This window comes from Sorex fumeus, unplaced genomic scaffold (assembly GCF_029834395.1).
Source record: "Sorex fumeus unplaced genomic scaffold, SorFum_2.1 ptg000218l, whole genome shotgun sequence".
Lineage (NCBI taxonomy): Eukaryota > Metazoa > Chordata > Mammalia > Eulipotyphla > Soricidae > Sorex > Sorex fumeus.
Window position 1 is genome coordinate 2,511,149 of NW_026606275.1, and position 14,098 is coordinate 2,525,246.

A 14,098-nucleotide genomic window follows, 5' to 3' on the forward strand; every position below is an offset into this window, starting at 1 on the left:
TGGCAGGCTGGGTTCCCCACTGTCGTCCACGAGGGTGAGTGGGGGAGAGTCCCCTCATGCCAGCCAGGCCAGGGTACCCCCTGGGGTCCCGTGCTGGTGTTTGAGAGTGCAGTTGGATGTGGGTGAGACCCTCGTGGCCCACTGCTGTGGGCCAGGCAGGGGTTCCTCCTGGAGTCCCCCATGGGCGTCCACTCGGGGCAGGTGGAGCCCCATCAGGCCAGCCAGCCTGGGTCTCTCCTGGGGTCTCCTGCTTTTGGCAACGAGGGGGGATGTGTGAGAGCCCCTTGGATAGGCCAGGCTGGGTCCCCCCTGAATTTCCATGCTGATAGGGAGGGTGGCATTGTGAGAGTCCCCTCTGGTGGGCCAGGCAGGGGCTTCCTGGGGAGCCCTTGGCTCTGTGGTTTAGTGCAGGCATAGACGACCTCGCCCCTCCAAGTTCCTGGGACTCTGGTCCTGTCTCCGTCCCCTACGTCCCCCTTGATTTCTGTCCCTCCCTTGCTGTGTAGAAACTAGGGTCTTGAATAATCTAGGTGCCCCCCCCACACACACACTTTATATCTTGCATTTCCTCATCCTTTTACCCCAATACCACAGATGACTGAGCTAAGTTCCCTTCTTGGCCCTGTGCAAACTTCTTTCCCCAATAAAATTCACTATTAAAAGTTTAAAAGGTGAGCGCACACTGGGGACTGAGGTAGATGAATCGCTGAAGTCCAAAGGGGCAAACGTGCTGTCACCAGTGGGTACTGGGTGGGCCCTTCTCATTGGGTGAGACCAGCAGGTCCTGTCCTCCTCTGAGAGCCATAGAGGTGCGGGTCCCGGGAGGACCACGCGTGGCCGCTGCCCATTTCTCCCCGGGAGGCTGGACTCTGCAGGAAGTGCTGGCGGGGAGGGACCCCTGTGCTGCTGCGCGCTGGAGAGACCCTTGGATTCCTCTGAAAGACAGTGATTGGTCCTGGGATTGGGAACCGGTTCTGGGTCAGCTAGTGCCGTCATTTCCCGGTGCCAACGAGCTTCCTCGCCAGCGCAAGCAGATGCAGTAGAACAATTCCGCATCGGGAGCGCAGACAAGAGTCCAGAAAGGCCATTTGCCCCCAAAGTGGTGAGCAGATGCCCTGCCGGTCACCCGGTGTCCTGGGAAAGAGCTGGCGGGTTGCAGAGCTCGGGAAGGCGGAGGCGAGGGGCCGCGCGGGGGGGCCTGGGTGCGAGGGGCATGGCTGCGGCTCCCTGGACGGTCCCCACCTTCCCCGCCCTGCCCCTGGCGCGCTGGTCCCGCCCTGTGCCCACCTCCTGCCCCGCCTTCCAGGAAGTGCAGCCCTGCTGGGAGTCCACTTTTTCTCAAATGAGAGAAAAAATCCGGAGTTCCGACATCTGTCGACGATCAAGAATCAGGGACGTTGTCTCGTTTGCCAAGGTGTCGAAAATCAGATGGGCTGGTCACGTAATGAGATTTAAAGATCAGTCCCTCCCTTGTCCTCCCTCTATAAGGGGGCCGGACCACAAACCCCGCAGAGAAGCAGGTAGAGCCCAGGGGCCGGGGGGCTGGGCGGGGCGCGGGGACAGCCCTGCATCTGGCCCCTCAGTGCGCAGCCTGGGGGTCGGGGAAACCCCGCCCTGACAGTGGTCTCTGCGCCCTGGGGTCCAGGCTGGGCTTGTCCCTTCCCAGCAGGCGCGGACCCTCCTGCCGCAGCCTCCACCTAGCTCGGTGGCTGGAGCCAGTGAAGGCGGGAGCGGCCCGAGGCGCGGTCAGCACTGACCAAGCCAGAGGGACCCTGTTTCCTGGACCCTGAGATCCGCTCCCGGCCCTGGGGACTCTGACCGGGCCAGGTGGGACCAGGCGTGGCAGTGGCCCTTAGAAGGGGTTGCGGGGGAGACTTTGGGCCCCTGCAGCCAAGCTGCCCTGCAGACCCCCGGGCAGTGCTGGCCAAGCCCCTGACAGTCAGCAACGACTGGCCGAGCTGGGGCTGTGGGGGGTGGGCAGGGGTGGCCTCACAGGCCGGGTGGACCGATGCCTCTCTTCTGTCCCCAGCCCGGTGACCATGGAGCCGCTGATCGCAGCCAACACCCTCTTTGCCCTGGACCTGTTCCTCACCCTGAGCCAGGACCACCCCGCCGCCAACATCTTCTTCTCCCCCTTCAGCGTCTCCTCGGCGCTGGCCATGGTCTTCCTGGGCTCGCGGGGCAACACCGAGGCGCAGCTGGCCAAGGTCAGGCCATGGGGTGACTGGTCGGGGTCAGGGGGGGTGGTAGGGGGGCTGGTCCCAGTCCCGGCCAGGACGGTCCTTCATGGCAGACTGGTAGCGGGCTGGGGCCAGCACTGGGCACCCAGGCAGGGCAGGCCTGCGGGTGTCTGAGGCAGGCGTGAGGACGGCTGTCCCCAGGGCTCTCCCGGCCAGGACCATCTGCTCACTCCGGGTTCTGTGCTCAGGGCATACTCCCGGCTCTGTGCTCGGGGACCCAATGCAGTGCTAGGGTTAGAACCAGAGTCAGCTGCGGGCAAGGCACCACCTTCCTCCTCCCCCTCCCCCACCCACATCATCTCTTGGTCCCTGAGCCACAGTGGATGGGGGCACTTCTGTGCTGGGCAGACTGCAGCTCTGGTCTGGGGACCCCCACTTCCTCTGGGCCTGGGGAAGGTGCAGCGGCAACGAGAGTCCCTGGAACTCAACCTGCTCAATCCCTGCCCGCCCCTGACACCCGTTGTGGGAACCTAGCCCTGGGCTCAGGTCGTGGATTTGTTCCTGCTGTGAAGCGTCTACTCCGGACCTTCATGGAAGCTCGAACCCTCCTGCCACTCACAGTTGCCTCTTTTAAGCATTCCCCATACCCCCGTCCGCCACTCACAGTTCCCTCTTGCAGGTAGGCTCTGCTGCTAGCCTGTTTCTTGGGTGCCAACTGGCCAATTGTAGCCACTATGCAAACATTCCCTCGGATTTGCAGAAACTAAGCTTTTGCCATATTCTCAGGCAAAACAAGTTTTAGTTTTTTCAACAAGTGAGTTACTGCTGCTCTTTGAGTGATGAAAAGAAAGCCCAAGGTCTTGTGCCCCTGCCTAAACATTTCTGATTGCTGATGTCTGAGAACCTTGCTTATGTCTGAGTCAAATTCCATTTCAGAGCAAAAGGCATAGAGCCTGCTGGTTTGGGTCTTCTTGGGGGGGCGGAAATGGCAGATTTGTAGAACTCTTTAGTTTACTAACTCTCCTATTTGTGGGATCACAATTATAACCAAAACGGATGCAGAAGCTGTTTCTAATGTTTGAATTCTCATGTTTCACGACACGATCTATTTTGTATTCTTTATCATTTGTTCTCCTTGGAAAATAAGGTGTTTGGGGGCTGAAGAGATAGTCCGGTGGGTGAGGTGCTCGCCTTGCATGAGATTGGCCCAGAATCAGGCCCAGGATCCTGCCACCCCGTAGGGCCCCTGAGCACTGAAGGAGTGATCCCTGGGTTGAGAGCTGGGAGTAATCCCTGAGCACCACCAGGTCTGGCCCCAAAACTAAGACAAAAATAATAATAATGTGCTTATTGGGGAATCGTCCCTGAATGTAATTTGAGGACAGCAATGGCAAGGTATTACATTGTACTAAAAAGTAAATAGGTTCAGAAAGAGTGTGTCCTTTATTTTAGACCCTTCATTTTGACATGGTGGAGGAGATTCACTCAAGATTCCAGAGCCTGAATGCCGATATCAACAAACCCGGCGCTTCCTACATTCTGAAACTTGCCAACAGGCTGTATGGCGAGAAAACCTACGACTTCCTCCCCGTGAGTACTTGGAGCTGCGTTCTGCAGTTCCCGGGGCTGTGTGGAGATTTTCCCGCACACTCACGCTAAGAAGTCAGCTCAGATTTGTAGAAGTGTTTAGAAAATGATGCACGTTTAATGCCTAGGATCCTCTGTCCCCTGCCCATTCGTGGGGTTCATTTCAGGGTCCTGCAGGGGAGGGTGGAACCCCAAGTGCTCTCTGAATGTGACCCTGACCCCTGCTCTCCTCAGCTGTGACAGCATTTGCGTGTTGATGAAGATTTTAGTCAGATTTTAGGGAAGAATTGGATAAGTTTTACAAAACAGTGGAACTGTGCATTTTTGAATTCTACTTACACAGAAGATGTGTACGTATGTGTGTGTGCGTGTGCGTGTGCGTGTAAAATAAATAGGTAGAAGATATTTTAGTGACATTTAGATCTCCTAGGACAATTTTTGTGACATTTAAAGAACGAGAAAACTGCTTCTGAATGGCATCCCATATATTCAGGACATTTCTGTCTTTCCTTCTTCTTCTACTTCTCTTTTTCTTTTTTGTAAACAGGAGTTTTTAAATTCGACTCAAAAAACGTACAGTGCTGAACTGGCCGGTGTGGACTTCCAGAACGCAGCTGAAGATGCGAGGAAGGAGATCAATGCATGGGTCAAAGGGCAGACAGAAGGTGAGACCGGGACCAACCGCCCACCCTCCCCTCAGAGTCACAGCAGAGTCACTGCACTGGAAACTCAAGGCGACGTCACTGAAGACACTATTTCCCTCCCCGAACATTCATCCACACCATATTTTTCAAATTATGAAATGTTGAATGTAGGTAAAAGAAATAAAAATTGGGGGAAAAAAAGAAATAAAAATTGGGAAGGGAATGCATTGGGTGCCACATTCTTCAATGTACAAATGCAAATAGAGAATCCGTGTTTCCAGTCTCTGGGATTGGACATTTTTCTTTCCCCAACATCACATCTAAGAAAGGAGACGTGGTAGGCGGCAGTCAGTCTTAGGCTGGGGGTGACTCGGGGCCCCCAGTCCTTTCACGGAGGATCCACAGCCCGTGAGACCAGCATGTGTGCTTGGTTATGTGGTGCAAGAGTTCTGTATGACGCTCTCCTGCATGGTGGATATTTCTCTTTCTCTCCAGAATAGACTTCCTGCTGGAGTGATAGGCCAGCGGGGAGGGCATTTGCCTTGCACATGGCCGACCGGGGTTCAATCTCCGGCATCCCATATGGTCCCCCTGGCACTGCCAGGATCATTCCTGAGTGCAGAGCCAGGAGTCACCCATGAGCATCACCAGATGTGATCCAAAAAAGCCATAAAAAAAAGGAAAACCAATAATCCTGAAGGAGTTGAAGAACTGATACTAGTGATTAAGAACATCTCGTGGAAAAGTAGTTTGTGTTCCTGAAAAGGATAACTCTTCACAAAACAGGCTGACTGGGGATCACAGTCTGCAGAAGGAGGAGACTGTCTGGCTCTCTGTCCCTGTGCAAAGGGCCGCGGGTTACCCTGAGCGCCTCAGGAGTTGGCCTATTCCACGGAGACACAAGCTGCTCTTCCCCAATGTAGTACCTGGTGGAAGGAAAAGGAAATGGAACGAATGTACTTGCATTGCTGTCGGTGCCCCTGAAGGGGCATAGCGAAGTCTAAATTCTCATCTGTGTTTTTCACACACACACACACACACAAAAAAAAAACTTGATCATTTTAGGTAAAATTCCGGAATTGTTGACGTCAGGGGTGGTTAACAGCATGACCAGGCTGGTGCTGGTGAACGCCATCTACTTCAAAGGGAACTGGAAGGAGAAATTCTCAAAGCAGGCCACCAGGGTAGTCCCTTTCAGGCTGAATAAGGTGAGAATCTCAGGATGCACCCTGCACCCTGGAGGGGTGAGGGGGTGGGGGGAGTTGGTGACTCTCCAGACACTCTGTGCTCTGCAGGGGAGTGCAGCTGTTAAGGGGCACTTGATTTCTCTTCTGTACAGAAAGACACCAAAAACGTGAACATGATGCGTCAGAAGAACAAGTTCCCCCTGGGCTACATCGAGGCCCTGAAGTGCCGCGTGCTGGAACTTCCCTACCAGGGCGAGGAGCTCAGCATGGTCATCCTGCTGCCCGATGACATTGAAGACGCTTCCACGGGCCTGAAGAAGGTGACAGGGCCTCGCTGCGGGCTTCCGTTGTAATAACTATACCTTCCGCGCGTGCAGGGGAGGGATGGGAAGATGATATGTTGTTGGCAGGCTCTCGGGGCAGCTCTTTCTCACTGCCAGTGTTTGGTGCTCTTGAGCTGCTTGTGTATGGACCAGATCGGGATGGCTCCTCCTTTGTGCTCTCCTTTCGTGCGTGCTGCGGAACTCTCTTCTGTCTCTCTATTTCTGACTCTGTCTCTGTAGTCTCTCCTCTGGTCTCTTCCTCTCTCTCTCTCTCTCTCTCTCTCTCTCTCTCTCTCTCTCTCTCTCTCTCTCTCTCTGAAGCCCTTCGCTCTGGATTCTGACTGCCCCTGGATTCTGACTCTGCTCTCTGGATTCTGAATCTGCCCCTACAGACTTAGTTTCTATAGCAATCACATCGGGTGGTGACACAAGGGTGGGTTAAACATCACCAAACCAACAAAGAGAGGTAAGACCGCTCCTCCAGGGGATGAACTCAAGGACAAAATCTCATCTAAAGAGATTACTCTGGATGACTAGGAGATCTGCTTAAGGCCTGGATCCCATTCAGGGTGTGTCCCTTTTTTCTTTCCTCAGCTAGTAATCCACTTAAATAGTTGTAGTAAATCTACTTCTAATATTTCTAGCAGTGTCTTTCTGTATGAGCACAGTAAGAGATAGATCAACTTAAAGTTTGGTTCTTCCTGAGGACGTCTTACCACAGTCCTCAGGCCAAATTAGTCTTCCTAACCCCAGCATGGTTCTAGTTTTGTCGTTACTTTTGGATCATGACAGCATCTGTCCATGATCAAGCTCTCAACTTATAGTTAAGAATCGTGGTGCTTTGGCCTGGCCCATTTTGATGCCAGGGTGGCTCACAGCTTGCCCTGGGTCCATCCAGTCCCTCGTCAGGACCTTGCTTTTGGGATGCTAGGAACGAAGGGCAACTGAGTCAAGAGAGCAGATGCCCAGGAGTAAATATTATTGGAGTCAATCAACTCCCAAGTTACAAAGCATAATATTTAACTGTTTACCTGCGTTCATACATAAGGTAAACTAAGTTCCCTGCCACAAGGCTGAAAGGACAAACCCATTGTTATCCCGGTGGATCTTCCACTCTGATCTGCCCTCCCAGGTCCCATCGTAGCTCGCTGACTTGACTTTTTTTTCTTATTCTTTGTCCTTCCATGATCAGCACCTACGACACCTCTTAAGTTCAGAGTTCAGCTGCTGTGGGGAGCAGTGGGCTGGAAGGTTGGACAGGCTGTGCCAAATGTCACCAGGTCACCATCAGGGCATGGTGACTCTTTTCCCGGGTCTTGAGCAGTGAGGACCAGAACATGGGGTTGTTGCTATTGAAAAGTGGCAGGAAGGAGCTTCTTCTTAGAGGCTCAAGCCCTGTTCTCTGCGCTCATTCTCACCCCAGTCCATCAGCAAGCAGACTGTCAATGATCTTGTTTTTTTTTCCTTGTTTTGTTTTATTTTTGTTTTTTGGGGGGTCACACCGAATGATGCACAGGGGTTCCTCCTGGCTCTGCACTCAGGAATTATTCCTGGTGGTGCTCAGGGGACGATATGGGATGCTGGGAATTGAACCTGGGTCAGCGCAAGGCAAATGCTCTACCTGCTGTGGTATTGCTTGAGCTCCTAGACTGTGAATGACCTTTCAAATAGCTCTGTTGTAGAAATAGAGCCATGGGCCTGCTGCTGGCTGAGCACTTGTTCTGCAGGGGTGAGACCCTGGATTGAATCAAGAGAGAGAGAGGAGAGAGAGAGAGAGGCAAGGAGAGAGACGGAGAGACAGAGGGAGAGAAAGAGATGGAGAGAAGAGGGAGAGAGAGAGAGGGAGAGGGAGAGGGAGAGGAGGGCAAGGCAGGCAGGCAGGTTGCGGTGCTGGTGCCATGTTCGAGAATGAAGCCTGTTTCCTAATATGAATTTGACATTCTTCCTACCCGTGATTGGAAGGCTGTGACCTCTCTGACCAACCTGATGAAAAAAAATCAGATTTCTTCGGGGTCTCTGCTTGCTGTTTGGGTTTTCTCTTCTCTCCCCTCCTCAACCTTGTAGTCTGGAAATCAGGAGGGCTTACGACGTGTGCTCTAAATGGATGAGTTAAAATCAGAGTCTTTCTTCTTTGCCTTGTGTTTCCTTTCTCTTCTCTTTTCTGATCACATGACAGTCCCTTAGAGGGACTGCAGCAGGATTGTCAGCGGGATGCTGGTTCCGTCCAGCCCACGGGCTGTGCCTCGAGGGCCGGACAATAGCGGGTACTTCTGGAGCACTGGCGAGGTGCCGAGTGCTTTATAAGCCTTGAGTCACTGAATGCGATGAGGTTGGTACTACCATTACCCTCCTTTCAGTCATGAAACTAGATCTTTTTCTATTTTTTACTGGGTTATTGGCAGTTACTTTAGCTCCATAAGCCTCACAGAACAACACAGTCATGGTCAGTTTTATTTATTTATTTATTTATTTATTTATTTATTTTGCTTTTTGGGTCACACCTGGCGATGCACAGGACTTACTCCTGACTCTGCACTCAGGAGTTACTCCTGGCGGTGCTCAGGGGGTCCATATGGGATGCTGGGAATCAAACCCGGGTCGGCCGCATGCAAGGCAAAAGCCCTACCCGTTGTGCTATCTCTCCAGCCCCCACAGTCATGAGTTAGAACAGAGCAGGAGAAATGAGCAGAAGAAACTTTTACATTTTCTGCTTGTCTCATGAGCTCATTATCTGATGTGTAAGCTGGCCACCCTGGCCCTCACTGGGATGTGTGGGTGGGGAGGTGACTAGGTGGACGGATGACCAGTGGTTTATGGGTGGGTGGGAGGTGACTACGAGGCTGGATGGGTGATGAGTGGTTTGACATGGAGCCATACCCAGAGCTCTGACAGGAGCAAACGCAGCTGCCGTCTCATCAGCACTTGCTGAGGTAAATCTGCACTGGACACCCAGGGAACCCAGAGCAACTGATTGATTTTTTTTTAAAATTTATTTATTTATTTATTGAATCACTGTGGGAAAGGTTACAACGCTTTCAGGTTTATGTCTCAGTCATGCAAATATCAAACACATTTCCCTTTACCAATACTTATTTTTTACCATGAAGAACCCCAATAAAACCCCACCCCCCACCCCTCCCCGTCCCTGTGAGGCAGATGAATTCTAGTTAACACTCTATCTGCTTTGATTAGATTCATTGTTTCAATAAAAGATTCACCACTATTATTTTGAGTTTAGCCCCCCCCCCCAATCAGACATGCTGAAAAAGCATTGTGAAGTGATTTGCTTTCTACAGCTGGGTTCAAGAATTAAATGTTGGTTTTGGATTTCTGCTATTTTACCTATTGACCCTGGAAGTATTTCTACTGAAAGTCAGATAGTTAAAAAATTGGTTTCTGTGTTCTGGAGTCGTGGCCGTGCTGGAGAGCCCCTCGCGGGGGGACCGGTGGCCTCAGTAGGGCGTGAAGGCCGGAGCGAAACGCCCCCCTTCCCATGAGGTTTTAGTCGCCCCCACACTCCCGGCTCATACCTGCTGTCCACAAGGCTCCCATGTGGCCGCCATCTTTCTTTCCAGAGAGGAGAGGGCGAATGGGGCAACACCCTTTCCCCTCCGGCAGACTTGATGGCCTGGATCAACGCATAGTCCATTCACTTTTCTGCTCCAAGCTGCTGGGTTCTGCATTAAGTCCTTGTGCTTCTGGGGCCATGGCCGTGCTGGAGAGCCGCTCGCGGGGGGCGACTGGTGTCCTCGGTAGGGCGTGAAGGACGGACCGGAACGCCCCCCTTCCCATGAGGTTTTAGTCGCCCCCACACCCCTGGCTCATACCTGCTGTCCACAAGGCTCCCATGTGGCCGCCATCTTTCTTTCCAGAGGGAGGAGGGCGGAAGGGAGCAACACCCTTTCCCCTCCGGGCAGACATGATGGCCTGGATTAACGCATAGTCCTTTCACTTTTCTGCTCCAAGCTGCCGGGTTCTGCATTAAGTCCTTGTGCTTCTGGGGCTGTGGCTGTGCTGGAGAGCCGCTCGTGGGGGGCAACTGGTGACCTCGGTAGGGCGTGAAGGACAGACTGGATCGCCCCCCTTCCCATGAGGTTTTAGTCGCCCCCACACCCCTGGCTCATACCTGCTGTCCACAAGGCTCCCATGTGGCCGCCATCTTTCTTTCCAGAGGGAGGAGGGCGGAAGGGAGCAACACCCTTTCCCCTCTGGGCAGACATGATGGCCTGGATTAACGCATAGTCCGTTCACTTTTCTGCTCCAAGCTGCTGGGTTCTGCATTAAGTCCTTGTGCTTCTGGCACTGTGGCCGTGCTGGGGAGCCGCTCGTGGGGGGCAAATGTTGACCTCGGTAGGGCGTGAAGGATGGACCGGAACGCCCCCCTTCTCGTGAGGTTTTGGTCGCCCCCACACCCCCGGCTCATACCTGCTGTCCACAAGGCTCCCATGCAGCAGAGCAACTGATTGTACGGGTCCCTTCATCTAATTGGGGCTTCCTCGACGGGTAAAATGGTCTCCAACTCTTTCGTTTGCCCGTTCAAATTCCAGATCGAGGAGCAGCTGACTTTGGAGAACCTGACGGAGTGGACCCGGCCCGAGAACATGCCCGTTGTGAAAGTCAACGTGCACCTGCCCAAGTTCAAGCTGGAGGAGAGCTACACCCTCAACGAGGCCCTGGCCCGCCTGGGGCTGCACGATCTCTTTGACAGCAGCAGGGCTGACCTGTCGGGCATTGGGGGGGCCCGCGACCTTTTCATTTCCAACGTGGCGCACAAGTCCTTCGTGGAAGTCAATGAGGAGGGCACTGAGGCAGCTGCGGCCACGGGGGGCATTGCCACAGTCCAAATGCTGGTGCAGGAGGAATACTTTGTCTGTGACCACCCCTTCATCTTCCTGATCCGTCACAAAGCCTCTGGCACCATCCTGTTCCTGGGCAGATTCTCCGCCCCCTAGAGAGAGGGCTGCAGAGGTCAAGTACCAGCCTGGTGAAGTGTCCTCCCGAAGGGGCAGTTTTCTTGTATCTTTTCCAATTAAACGATTTCTCAAGCCTCAATTTTAATTCCATGTTTTGTTTGACACTGTTGAGATTGACACCCTTCGGCTTCGGTACAAAAATCTATTTTATCTTTTTTTTATAGCACCGTCCTCCCGTGGTTCATCGATTTGCTCGAGCAGGCACCAGTAACGTCTCCATTGTGAAACTTGTTGTGACTGTGTTTGGCAGATCGAATACGTCACGAGGAGCTTGCCAGGCTTTGCCATGTGGGTGAGATACTCTCGATAGGTTGCCTGGTTCTCCAAGAGGGGTGGAGGAATCCAACCTGGGTTGGCTGTGTGCAAGGCAAACACCCTACCCGCTGTGCTATCACTCCAGCCATCTCTTTTTGTATTAAAAAAAATAGTGATGGCATTGAATGCGTTAAGTTAATGGAAATGTTCAGCAAGAGACCCAATTCTTGACACCAAATTTGGGGTTTATGGATCACTGTCTTCTCCCAATGGTAGGAAAAATACAGCAACTGTGTAATTTATTTTACAGGCAGAACTTTGGGATAATGACATGGAGACACTCCGAGTTGAAGAGAGACTTAAAAAGAACTGCTCAGGGGCTGGAGCGATAGCACAGCGGGTGGGGCGTTTGCCTTGCACTCAGTCAACGTGGCCGACACAGGTTCGATTCCCAGCATCCCATATGGTCCCCTGAGCACCGCCAGGAGCAATTCCTGAGTGCATGAGCCAGGAGTAATCCCTGAGCTTCGCTGGGTGTGACCCAAAAAGCAAAAACAAAACAAAACAAAACTGCTCAGTGGAAAGACAGTACCCTGAGTCATGGTGGGAGGTTAAAAAATATCCCGACCGAAGTTCCGCCCTGTGTTCTCAATGTGTTCTATCGCAACACTCCAGCTTCTGATCATTTCATTTAAAGCCTCCCTTTCATTCTTTATTCTTACGATAGTTTATCGGGATACCAAGGAATATCATAGCAGAAAGATTCACAAGCAGAGAGCGAGAGAGCTACACTCGCTCCACTGGTTTCTGCACAAGTGTTTTTTTCTTTTTGGGTCACACCCGTCGTGGCACAGAGGTTACTCCTGGCTCTGCACTCAGGAATCACCCCTGGCGGTGCTCGGGGGACCCTATGGGATGCTGGGAATCGAGCCCGGGTCGGCCGCGTGCCAGGCATACGCCCCACCCGCTGAGCTATCGCTCCAGCCCCTCTGCACAAGTTCTTGACTCCACCACCTGCACCAGTTTTTATGGCGAAATGGCTTGATTTGGGACCAAAGCAGTAACGAGGAGGGAGGCTGACTGAGAGAAACCGCAAATCTTTCCGTTACAGTAATAGCTAAAGGAGACCCAGCATAGGGTTATTCTCGATATTTGGCAACCAAGACGACACAAGAGCCTCCCATTTGTAGCTTGAGTGCCTTCCCGGACACCGGAAGCACTTAGAGGGGCGAAGGAAGACTAAGAGACTATACTTTGTGCTCAGAGATGGTTTGGGTCAGACGGACATTTTCCTGCCCTGCAGCTCTGTGGTCAGCCTGTCTCTGGGCTGATCTCAGCAATCCCTGGACTGCAGCTGGGTGGGGCCTAGGGCTTAGGTCGAGAGGACAGATGCCCACGAGTGAATATCATTCAGAGTCCCCAGTTACAAAAGCATAGCATGAACTGTCTTCCTGTGTCTATACAAAAAGGACATTGCTCGGAATAAACTACGCAAAGGACTTAGGGAGAAGAGAAAAACAATATTTACAAGTCAGCAGAGCACAAAGAAAGAAGTTACAAATATACACAGAGGAAATGGAGCACTGTGGTAGGAGCAACCCAATAAACCTAAACTACCTGAGGCTATGTTACCCTACAAGAGCACCTCTCGTCTGCATTGGATTCCCACTCATGTTTCCTTTCCGACTCTGAGCCTCTTGAAAGGAAAAATCAGCACTGAAGGAACAAGTGGGAGGTTGGTTCTGCTCAAGCCCTTCAGAGGTCATAGCGATGGTCAGATCACGGCTGGCGTTGATATGGCATCCGCTAGGTGCCAAGTGATTGTTTGCAACCTGAGTTCTTTAAAGGCTCATACCAGTGATGCAGCTTGGTATGATACACCCCGGTTTCAGAAGAGTAAGCTGGTTCCTTTCTGTTTCTCCTGGGAACTAGATCTATCAGAGGTTACTTAGCTTTCTAAGGTTCAATATCAACAGCCTCATTGCTGGAATTTCATTTTTTCATTTCATTTCATCATCCTGTTATTCGTCGATTGCCTCGAGCAGGCCCCAGTAACATCTCTTTCATCCTAGCCCTGAGATTATATTCAAGGCTCTTTAGGAGAATGAGACCCATCATTGTTACTGGTATTTGGCATATTTGGTACGCCACGGGGAGTTTGCCAGACTCTGCCCTGTGGGCAGGGTACATTCGATAGCCTGCAAGTTTGTCCAAAGTAGGTTCTGATAAGATGTCGCGTGGCCGCAAATGTAGCCGTGCAGTTCCGGGATCTGGATTTTATAGTCTGCTGGAATTTAGGGTAGCATAAATAGACCAAACCGCTAAAATGTTCCCAATTTAGAATAGGATAAATAGAATAAGCTGCTAATTTTTTCCCATTAAGAATATGACAAATGGGCTGGAGCGATAGCACAGCGGGGAGGGCATTTGCCTTGCACGCGGCCAACCCGGGTTCGATTCCCAGCATCCCATATGGTCCCCTGAGCACCGCCAGGAGTCATTCCTGAGTGCAGAGCCAGGAGGAACCCCTGTGCACTGCCGGATGTGACTCAAATGGGAAAAAAAAGAGAATATGATAAATAGAATAAGCTGCCAAGGTTATCCCATGGATCACTAAGAGAGAACTAGTCAATAAGTAAAAAAGTCATTAATACCCATCACAGTGTTCCAGTGTGGTGCTGGTTTTTTAAGTCCTAAAAGTGTCAGTGGGTGAATGCACACATGGGTTATGGGATGACTGGATGGCTGGATGACAGGTGAGTAGAGGGAGGATAAATGAAGGAATAGACCCATCTGTTTGGCATCGGTTCATGGACCTGGTGTCAGCCTCTATGCTCTTGTGCCTCGTAGGCTTGAAAGTCAGCTCTGCCCAGGGTAACGGCTGAAAGGATGAGCACGAAACTTGAGGGAAGTCACTAGCAACTCAGATTATGGCTCTTTCCATGGCAA

General features: G+C 52.1%; 1 protein-coding gene across 1 annotated transcript; it reads left to right on the forward strand.

The window, feature by feature from the left end:
* The first annotated feature begins 2,039 nt into the window (after nucleotides 1-2,039).
* Nucleotides 2,040-10,931, forward strand: LOC130017758 (leukocyte elastase inhibitor-like). Its single transcript, XM_056108518.1, has 6 exons — nucleotides 2,040-2,207; nucleotides 3,633-3,770; nucleotides 4,315-4,432; nucleotides 5,477-5,619; nucleotides 5,751-5,918; nucleotides 10,469-10,931. Exons 1-6 carry the CDS (start codon nucleotides 2,040-2,042, stop codon nucleotides 10,871-10,873), a joined length of 1,140 nt encoding a protein of 379 aa, XP_055964493.1. The 3' UTR covers nucleotides 10,874-10,931.
* Nucleotides 10,932-14,098: the final 3,167 nt, after the last annotated feature.